The sequence below is a fragment of the Cataglyphis hispanica genome, chromosome 3 (genome assembly GCF_021464435.1).
Source record: "Cataglyphis hispanica isolate Lineage 1 chromosome 3, ULB_Chis1_1.0, whole genome shotgun sequence".
Taxonomy (NCBI): domain Eukaryota; kingdom Metazoa; phylum Arthropoda; class Insecta; order Hymenoptera; family Formicidae; genus Cataglyphis; species Cataglyphis hispanica.
Window position 1 is genome coordinate 483,152 of NC_065956.1, and position 11,336 is coordinate 494,487.

At 35.2% G+C, this 11,336-nt stretch overlaps 2 protein-coding genes across 4 annotated transcripts in view; one reads left to right on the forward strand and one right to left on the reverse strand.

The window, feature by feature from the left end:
* LOC126859527 (transcriptional regulator ovo) overlaps positions 1–5,200 on the reverse strand; it is a 72,807-nt gene extending 67,607 nt beyond the window's left edge. For all 3 annotated transcript variants that reach the window (XM_050610919.1, XM_050610920.1, XM_050610918.1), the window contains exon 1: positions 4,738–5,200. In XM_050610919.1, the coding sequence (XP_050466876.1) occupies positions 4,738–4,952 (215 nt within the window). In that variant the 5' untranslated portion in view covers positions 4,953–5,200. The remainder of the gene's footprint in view (positions 1–4,737) is intronic.
* A 151-nt stretch (positions 5,201–5,351) lies between these two features.
* LOC126859532 (uncharacterized) lies at positions 5,352–8,043 on the forward strand. Its single transcript, XM_050610928.1, has 2 exons — positions 5,352–5,755; positions 6,575–8,043. The coding sequence occupies exons 1-2, from the start codon at positions 5,495–5,497 to the stop codon at positions 7,454–7,456; spliced, it is 1,143 nt and encodes a 380-aa protein (XP_050466885.1). The 5' UTR covers positions 5,352–5,494; the 3' UTR covers positions 7,457–8,043.
* The last annotated feature ends 3,293 nt before the right edge of the window (positions 8,044–11,336 follow it).

Here is an 11,336-nt window from a genome sequence, read left to right on the forward strand (position 1 = left end):
AATTTGAGAAAAACCATTAAAACGTCCGATAACATTTTAAATTACGGTTTAAATTACATTTTAAATTACGGTTAAAAAAATACCGCCTGCAATGTCAAATTATTTTGCAAGTGGCAACAAAAAAGATCTAACCATATGGAATTTGTGTTTTTTGCATTCTCGTATGATTAATTAATGATGCAAAAAAGTTTATGAATGAAAACATGAAATCTCAGTACATTATTCTTATATAGTGCGACGTAATTATAAAAATTAAAAACCGATGTAAAAAATATATCGAAGTTTGCATTATGTCAAAACATTTTTAAGTAAAATTTTCATTTGTAGATATTTTTCATCGATATTCCCCTATTATACGAGTTTTATAGATAAATGAATATTTCAAAAATAAAAAAAATAATGATCAACGCTTTTCGAAGCGTCGCCCGAATCAAGAAACCAGACGGATAGTCTGGATGTCTTCCTCGAATGAGCGAAATTCCTCGGATAAAATCAAGTAGGGGAATACGGCGAGTAGCTGGGAATTAAAGAGCGCAAAACGCAGATTCTTCTTGGCTGCGGCTCCTTTTTGCCGATGCGACGGAGGAAGGTGGTACCGGACCCCATCGGCCATATTGGTTCAACGACGCGGCGCGGAAGGGTCGCCCGGCACGGGGAAATCCGCGATAGAATGAATGCGGGCCGAGAGGTATAGAAAGAAGAGAGGGATAGGGAAAGAGAGAGAGAGAGAGAGAGAGAGAGACGCGCCGCTGTGTAAGAGAAGAGAATGCGGTGGTAAAAGAGAGAAGAGAGGAGAAAGAGGACGGGGAATAGTAACGCGCGGTGCCCGGACAACGCTCCCGCTGGTGCTGGGGCCAACTAACGGTCCAAACCACCACTACCATTACCACCATTACCACCATCACCACCACCGCTACCACCACTACCATCAACAATTGCCATCGTCGCACCGGCGCGAATCTCACTTCGATAGTCCTCATCATCCTTCTCCTCCTCTCGCGCTTCTTCGCGCATCGGTTTTTCCTCCCGCCATCCCTTCGCTCGTCATCGTCGCCGTCGTCGTCGTCGTCGTCGCGGGCCTCTTTCTCGCGTGTATGTTGCGCGCAGATTCTTATACTATAAATTCCCCGACCGGTCTTTTTACACACATTTCCTTTTACTATACATTTCCTCTCACGACGGATTCCGCGAATGCAGGCAACGTAGCGAAGAGACAACTCAGGCGTGAACGCGCGCGCATGGAAATATTCGACATGGAAGGATTTTTGCGCGCGTTCGAGGATCCTTACGACGGTATCTCTTATCGTATCCGGTACTTCTTACTGGCTCTTTATCACTCTTGAGGAGAATAGAATAAGCAGCCGCGTGTAAGTAAAGTCTCGTTTAGCTCGTGAATACGAAAACCAAGTCTATTCTAAAGAATGCGTCGTCCTTACTTAAGTAACTTAACAAGAATGCGCTACACACTCGACGTGTGCTTAAGCACTCGTACATATTTTTGCAATATTAATGCAGCATCGTGTGATGTTGTTGCTATTTTTAGATACCAATATAAGACACGATCCCTCGTGGCTATAAAATCGGAGGAACTCGGATATGACCGTTCGAGCAAGAGACCGGAGAAGAATGAGGAAACCTCATATCCGTACGACCGTATTCGCGCACGACAAACGGATCCACGAATAAAAAACTACTCCCTCGCGCTACGATTAAAGGTCCGAAAAAGTCTCGAGTTACAAGATGTTCGACCTAACCGCCTACCGTTTTTTTTTTTTTTTTTTGTCTTTCTTAAAGCATTGCACGTAAGCTCTTCCTCAAATCTTGCACAAATCCTGTTCAAAAACTGTTCTCTCTTTCCTTTTACAATGAAAATGAAAAGCAATGACATACAGTTTGAAAGAAGAGGGAAGATTTTTAATTCTCAATATTATTTTAATTCTCAAATGTAATTATTGTAAATTAAAAATATTTTAAAATTCTTATTAAATAAACATCGATCTCTGTGCAAGAAAATCAAATAAATAAATCTTTTAAATAAAATTGTAATAGCAATAATGCATTTCCAAGAAATGGATAAACTTTTACACGAAACAACAGAAATTCTCGGCAAGAAAAGAGAAAAGTTGGAAGATTGAAAACGTTTTGTTCCAGAGTAATAGTCACGAAAGGAAAGGTCAGTATTGGATATGTTTTCAATATATTATTATTACTTTCTACGGACGAGGTCATTGTAAAAAAATGTCTAATAAGGTAGCAGAACAATCCGTACAACATGATCATAAATCACGATTCAGCCACATAGACAAACACAATCCAGATAAGATTATTTGCGCGAAGGTGCCAAGGATTTTCTTTAAACTATATACGCAATAAATAGTGCAGAGTTCTTTTTATCGGATATTTTAATTTTCTTAGGCATATACAAATGAATCACAGTTAATGAAATCAGATACTGAGATTTATTTGAAGCAATATTATACAGTGTGGGCCGAAACATTTCGGCCAGACTTTGAGAGTTTATAGGAAATTTAATTTTAAACAAAAAGTTTCCTGTAAGCATAGATAAACATTTTCTTTTTATTTCATTTTCTTTTCACCTTCTGCTTTTCCTTTCATCCTCCTATAGTGGTTGGTTTAAACAATGCAGAAAAGTAAAATTTTTTTTAGTGAGATAACCAACAAGCAAGATAAACATGCAAAATTAATTAAGGCCATAACAACCATAAATGAAGAGTATTTTTAAAAAGCCGATAGCCGAAAAACACTTTTTTATACATTTGAAAATTTATTTTAAAATCTATGGAACTACAATCATTTTGATCTCATTTGAAATTTAATTTAATTCTCTACAACTTTTATTTCAGTACTTTTTGTTAAAAAAGTTTATGCATACTTTCTTTGATATTTGTAAAAATTATAAAATAAATTTCAGAGATTTTTGAACACTAACTTTTTAAGAAATCATTTTTCGACCCATGTTTATAAAAAATTTTTTATTCAGAATCAAATTTGTTATAAAGTCTAATCAAAACGTTTGGACCCACCCTATATTTTTTTATTTCTTATTTTTTTTTATATTAAATGTATATTCTGTTTTATTAAAAAATGATTATTTTTTACTTACAGAGTTTTCTTGTCTCGTGAAAATTCTGGAAGATCGTATTTAAATTGACATAACAATTTTATAAGGAAATACATTAAAATATAAGAAAATAAGAATGTATATACATATTCCTATTTTCTCTATACATTTTAATATAATCTCTTACAAAGTTTTTATGATATTTTAAATATCTGTCACGGAATTTTCATGGAACGAATAACTTCTAAGGAAGAAATTAGTATTTTTTAACTAAATGTAAAATAAATAATATATAAAAACTTATAAAATAAATAGTATATAAAAATTTATACAAAAATATATAATATATATAAATATAAATAAATAAATAGGTTAAATAGAAAATTAGCAAAAAAAAAATTACTACAAGTAAAAAATGGATAAATATATAGAAAACTGACACATGTCAAATAATCGCAGCAGCTGTTGCGTATTCATTACATAATCTAAATCGATCGAAAAGAATTCAGGAAAAAACGTCTATTGAGAGAAAAAGAGATATGGAACAAGGCAAAAAGCAGAATTTTCAGCGGGTTCGACCGAGGTACGTCGCGAATAATAAACTATGCACACACAGCCACGAATAATAAGCATCGGGATGCGCGCCGATCGTATTGCATTACGTATTCTACCGACCTTCCTTCCGGAAAAAAATGGATAAAATAAATTCAGACGTCCATCTCGGTCAGTAAGACCTCCTGACCTCTTTTGTAATCTTGCCTTTTTAAAACCTCGAAAACGCGAGAGCGGAGCAAGCCTCTAATGAATTTAGGCAGCCAGAAAAAGGAAATGATCCTGCGTAAAAAACTCTAAATCGAAAATATAAAATATTTTTGTGCCACCAGGCTTTCCGCGAAGCTTTTTTACAAAAAGAGAGAATTAAATTTGGAGATTAGAAAATTAGCAATTTCCTTTCGTTTAATCTTTTACAATTGTAAAAATAAAAATATATAAGATCCTGAAAAAAAAAGTAACAGTTTTTTTGGTATTTTATATAATTTCTTCGATTACAACTTCTTTTTAGCTGCTTTAATATCTTTTTACATGAAATCTTTTCAAAAATCTTTTTCGAAAATAAAAGCCTTATGAACATTTGAGTACATTAATATTTTCATATCTAGATAGCACACTATATTTATGATAAATATTCATAAATATTTTTTACTGTTTATTTTTTTGAAATATATACATATTTTGTATACATTAAAAGAAGAAAGCATAAAAACTTTATTCGATTTATTATTAAAATATAGACTAAATATTTTATATATGTATGGTAATATTTACAGTAAATAAATAAATATTTATAGTAATATTTTGTAAAAATTTCTCAATATTTTAAAAATACTTTTATGATATTTATGATAAATCTTTATGATCTGTTAAATTTAATATCACAAAGATATTTATAAAATATTTATAAAATATTCAAATAATCGCTATACACATTTTATAAATATCGTGTGCTATCTGGGTCTATATGCGGAGTCAAACTAATTGGAAAACGGCAATTATCGTTTTCTACATACGTTTTCTACAACGTAAATCTAACCTACAATTTGTTTATATAAAATTATTACAATTCCGTTTATCACCAAGAAATAGACCTTTCTTACCTTGGATTTGCAGGAATATCCTCCTGATCTCGTTTCGAAATCGGCTCCCATATACATGCGTAGCCGCTTATGTTGGCCGTTATATTCACGTAAAATGCACAAGTAAAATTACACTGGCTGTCACGCGCAAATACTAGACTTTGACATGTACGTAATCGTGGCGATCGAATGAATATGGCCAAAGCGACCGCCATCGATCTCAATTCGACCTTCATCTTGACACTTGCCCGCACGTGAGATTCACTCCTTGACGCACTTGCATCGGCAAATGGCGAATACACTTAGGCTACTTTTATAATTATACCGTTCGGTGTTTTCGACGAACGCCGATTACGAAAGATATAATCGCACTTGTATCGGTCGATTGCTGCGCCAAATTGAGCTCTCGTAACGCCATTCGGCACTTATTAGCACGCGAGATTCACTTTTGACGGATGAAAAGGCACGACAAACAATGGAAGGATCGAGGCACGAACGGAAAGTAACGACTGCGAGCAAATTTGTTTGAAATGTAATATCATATTTTTACGAATTAGGATGCCCTCTATGCAGGACAAGTCCTTTATTACACGGATCTGTAATCGGTCGTGTCGCATGGTACCGCTAGATGTCGATTATCGATGTATCGGTGTGATGCACACCAATCGATATGTGTGTGTGTGTGTGTGTGTGTGTGTGTCTTATGTCTTTTGTCTCACGCTCGTTTCGTCGCGACTCGCACAGTACCGAAGTTCGATTCCTCGTATTATTATTCTAAATGTATTCCGACACGACTGAGCTCGACGGGGAGAACGAAGACGTCGCATCTTGGTCGTCGGAGCGAACGATCAATGACAATCGCAATGACACGTCCAGCGTGCGCGAATTCGGCGACTTCATCGACAATCACGGTTGGATCCAGTGCCGGTCCAAGAGCTATCCCGGCCGCGTATATTTTTATAATACGCACAGCGGCTGTAACACATGGTACAGGCCCATCTCGCGCTACACCGACATCCCACTCATCTCCATTAAAAGGGTGAGCTCCGATTAGTACAAAAACAAAAATAAACGTACAATAGATCTTTGTTTTTTTTTTTTTCTTTTTTCATCATCACTTCGCATTTATAGAACAGTTGATAACCGAATGTATTATGTAAAATAAAGGAACAAAGAATATATGAATTTTTTTTTTATCAAGACAGAGGAATATCTCTTTGTTCTTAATTTTAAATTAATTAATCATAATAGAGTAAGTTTGTGTGCTCAGGTGCGATTTTATCTCTTGAATTATTTACCTCATTTACATAATACGTAAGTTATGCATGCAATAAACAATAAATCAATGACAGAACAGATTAAATTATCTAAGAAGCCCATCGTATTAAAAATTAATCCGATATCGAGCAGATAGATCGTATTCATAATTTTATACAAGTAATTATATTTTCATATATCAAAAATTCAATCTCTCATTTAAATATGTAATTAAAATGATCACGCAATCTTTAATATAAAATCACACAATAAATATTCGTAATAATCGATAAAAATTATAAAGCTGATATGTATCGTTATCTTATTTAATATGTAATTATTTTATCATTTTGTAATCTTTTTTTCTATTGTTTTGTTTTACTTTTTTTTCCGTCTGATTTATCTTAATCTGATCAATTTTCGGTTCCGTATGTATTAGAAATCCTTTCCTTTCCCGTTCATTATGGAATAAATAAATAAATAAATATATGTAATATATGTGTACATAAAGTATCAAATGCATGATTTTATATTAAAGCGAAGACAAGAGAAATATTAATGACAAAAATGTCGCGCGATTAAAAAAAAATCTTTTGTACAGATATATCAGCGAGATGACGTATCAGCGGACAATATAGAATTGTTGTCAGTGTCGGACAACGAGAACGAGCCGGATGTATCGAGTGCCAAGTGCGATGGCGATAAATCTTTGACGCCAGTTCCGGATGTCATCGCGCAATATTATTACACACCCCAGGTGGACTCGGCCTCCGATTCTGATGACTCGTGCAATTCATCGGTCGATGTGTTTGCGAGCGAATGTCATTACGAAAAAGAACAAATTGATAAGAACAACGACGAAAATATCGCAGACGAGAAGAGCGATTCGGAAATGAATTACTCGGCGTTGTGCGCCACGAATTTTCTCGAAACTGAATTTTTCGTGGGAGAGAACGATGTAAGCATCAAAGAGACCAATCGAATATTTGATCCCTCGACGATTGATGACATTTCTTCCGCGACCACGCAGTCTCCTTCGCGCTTCGTATACGACGTTCCTCGCTTGAAGAGGATCAGCTTCGAGGATCAATTGATCAAACCGAGGAGAACTCGCGTTTCTAAACACGTCGCTCGAGGACCTAGGAAAATCATTTGCGAAATGTACGGTGTAAGGACCATCAATTACGATCTGCCTATACCGGATCAGGTGCGAGAGGAAGTGGGAGTGAAAACATCGACGTTGAGCGAGAGCGATAGCGATGTAAGTGAACCACCATTGCAAAATGCGAAAACGTCGCTATCGTTCGAGTCCGAGTGGCACGACATAGAGAAGAACTTGCATCAACCGTTACTGAGCGATCCGAGTTCCAGTCCGTCGTCACGGTCCGATACGAATAGCTCTACTAAAAGTTGGAAGAGCACCAGTTCCACTTGCTCGTGCTCTACGTGTTCCTCGTGCACTACCTGTTCCTCATGCGAGTAGAGTACAAAAAGTCTTGAACAAAATATTAAATATTTCATTTCTTTACACAATATACATGAGACATGCATACATAAACATATAATTGGACATATAATGTTTTACTATATATTGGACAGCATTCTTTTTTAATAATGTTTTACTATATATTGGACAATATTCTTTTCTAATTGTTCGATCACTTTATTTTCAATCATGACTTATTTTCAATTTCTTTTTTATTATTTTTTGTCCTATGTCTTGCATGCCAAAGTAATTATATTTTTATTTTCATATTTTAGTTGTATTATTATTTTGTTTTTAAATTAATTTGTAAGATATTATTTTTTCTCTACACTTTTAAAATTGTTGTAACGAAAGTGAAAGAAGCTTTATTTACTTTGTTAATTTGTTGCCTATGATAGTATTGATATAAAATTCTATTCTGAATTCTCGCACGAATTTACTTGAAGTGTACAATTTATAAAAGATTGACAAAACAAGTGTTTCTACAGGATATTCGAAATATTCTTTAGCATCATATTCAAATAATATATTTGTACCAATAGCGTGTAAAAAACAATATAAAATAAAATATTTTAATTTCAGAATATATATGACTGCTGTACATCGCGATTTCTGTAATGTGGAAAAGTATTTCTTAAAAGGTGAAAGACAGGCTCTTCTCGTCGCGCGCCGCGTTTATACGCTCGCGGGCATTCTCGGTATCCCGTGGTAAGGGATCAGTAAGGTAGGAGTGCCAACAGGGCAACAAGGAGATGCAGGTGCAACGGTGCGCCCCGACGGTCGTCATCGTGGCATGCCTCTCGTCTCGCTTTAAGCACGAAGGTTGCGTTTTTGCGCTGGGTCCTCGCTGCTGTAACGTCGCCACCGCGTGGCAACCGCTTCGATGGAGCGGCGTCAACGAAGCGCGGCAGAGAAAAACGGCGAGACCCCTCGCGGCGGCGAAAGAGTCGCGGTTCAAGAAACGTTCCGCGCTCCGCTGACGATGTTCTTCCTCGACTGTGCGGCTATATCCGACAATTAATCATTTCACGGAGAATGACAACTTTGCTTTTAGTATGAATAAACTTAGAGACGTTCCAATACTTATACATTATTCCAATACATTATTTACTTTGATATATGTTAATTTTATATTATTATTTTAATAACTATCATTGTGTTTTTTCAATTTATATATCAGAATAATAGAAAGGATATTCCATGTAAAATCATTCTGATAGATATTATGTGATATATATATATATTTACTTTTGATTATATTATATTACATATATTATGTATATGTCTTACTTAAAAATATATTTCGTTTATAATAATAAGATTTAAACTATTCTATACAGAAAAATATATATCGAAAAATTTCAATAAAATTACATAAATGTACGTATCATCGAAGCATTATTCTTTCGATATTTTGATCGCAATTATATTTTCGATTGAATTTAATGGAAATCCAATGAACCACGGTACTCGAGTACCGCGACAAGTATAAACGCGCGCCAAGCAGCGTTTGACCAGCAAAAATCACAGCCGGTTTCTAGCAGCCCGGCATATGGCAAACGTTACCTCGACACGCGTTTTATTCGCAGCCAACGCGCCTTCTCGCGGCTATTATTCTCGCCCATCGTTGTCGTTCTCCTCGTCATCGTCATCGTTGCCGCCGATTCACGTTGACGATGAATCGGGAGGTACACTGGCAGCGTAACCAGGCGCAGCCAGCCGCGAAAAACGGAACCGGCGACAGAGGTGTGAAGGGATCATCCGCATGTGAACGGCGCTTCGCTTGTCGTCGACCGTTTCGCTCATTCGCTGCTTCCGGCTGTCGCGCGCACTTTTTACACATAATTTCCTTTCGGCACGCGCGATTATTCGAATCCGCCGCGTGCGGTTTGCTCGCGCGATTGCTGACGCCATCTGTTGTCGCCGTTAAAACGCGAGCGAGCGGACGGTATTATGATTGATCCTAGAGTCGCAATGAGCAAAGGAATTCTATGAAATGGAACGAGACACGCTTTTATATCTTTGCGTTCCATCTTTGCGGAAAAAGTTGTAAACAAGCGGCGTAAAAAGTTGCGCGCGGATCTCACTTGGGCGAATAAACAGTTACGCGTGTTTTCGCGGCAAGGGGGAGAGAAGAGGGGGGGGAGGGGAAGAGAGAGGAGGATGATATTCCAAAGACAAATAAAATATTAATAAAATATTAATAAAATATTAATAAAATACATTTATAAGATTTCAACATTTAGCGTGGGATTTATTCTTCGTCCAATAAGAGCTAATTAATTTTCATTCATTAAATATAAATGCGAATATTTTTTGATACGTTAAATTACGTTATTTTAATAATCGTCTTTATTTGGGAAACTGTTCTACCTTCCCGCGCACATAAATGTGTTTATTTATCAACACGCAACTTGTTGCGCCAGCGTATTTGAAATAATTCTACTAACTTATCTAGGACATCGCGAATGAGACCTTCGTCGTAAAACAATTAAACACTTAAAAAGAGTCAAAAGCTATATATTTAATACTGACTTTTAGATGCGAAATACAGATTTATGAATCGTTCGCAGTCAAGGGGTATAATATTACCGTGATAAAAATCGTGTGAGGGCCCAGACACGCGTTAGATAGATAAGGATCCCCGTGAAGCAGCCGTGAACTTTGCACCGTGAGAGGAGTTCGCTTTGCTTAACGAGCCGCGCCGAAGATTCCCGCGCTTCGAGACAATGAAGTACGTTGCGTGCATATTCACCTCCCCCCCCTCCTCCCCCTTCTTGCCGCCCGTTTCCCCTCGCTTGGTATGTATTCATAATACAGTGAGAAGGGAAGTCACGTGTTATCGTGATTTATTATTGCACGGCCGCGCTTAATCCGGCCCTCAAAGTCTAAGATTAACTTCTTTCTTTTATTAGCTTGCCATACATTAATTAGTAGTTATTTCATAGCACTCGTAATTCTTTTATATGTGAAAGTCTTTATATATTTACAGACGTTTCCTCATTCACAGTATTTTCAATGTTTTATTGTCATATTAAAAATATTTTATTATATATAAAATTATTTTATTTTCTGTCTCTATTGTATTTATATGCATAAACTATGTTGTACTAAACGATTTTCTGTGTTTTTCAATATCAATATAAAAATAATAATGATAAAGTAATAATAAAGTTTCTTTAATGGATAACACTTTTAGTAGACAGTAAAATCTTTAGTTCATAGCGATAAATATATAAGAAATTATAATATTAAATAAAATATATTAAAAATTTGTAATGTTTTCGCATTCAACTGTCAAACTTTTGCTTCGTATCTAAAGTATATGCATCAGAGAGATAATAATACATGTAAAAATCATTGAAAAATCGTCAAAGTTATCAGCAGAGTATATTTCGGCAAAAGACTAAAGTAAATTGTGAAATCAAAAGTCAATTTCTCGATATTAAATGAATATGATTTGAAACGAGCAACAAAAACTCAAGTTGGTGCAAATTTTAAGATAAAACTTTTTCGTATATTTATATAATAATTCCTAATAAAGCAATCAATTAATGAATTTATATAATGAACTGGAAATAATATAAAGAAGCTAATAAAAAATCATTTTTAAAAATACATAATCAATATAAAGTGTTTACGTAATTAACATACATAATTATTTAATAAGTTGGTTAAAATAAATTTTGAAATACATTTGTTATATATACCTGTTTTATCCTGATTTTCCAAAAATAGATGGGTAATAGAAAATCGAATAGCAACTACAGTGTTATTTCGTCTTGTTTAAAACACAAAAATACAAGGAAGCGCACGTTGTCGACAGGCGGATTATTTTTCCGAATCTTTAAAAATGAAGCTGTAAAAGGGAGGTTCC

What these genes read in the sequence shown, in the direction of transcription:
- LOC126859532 (XM_050610928.1), top strand. Translation starts at nt 5,495, where the DNA reads ATGTATTCCGACACGACTGAGCTCGACGGGGAGAACGAAGACGTCGCA. An exon ending in CACTCATCTCCATTAAAAGG is followed by an intron (nt 5,756 to 6,574) that starts GTGAGCTCCGAT and finishes TCTTTTGTACAG; the next exon opens with ATATATCAGCGAGATGACGT.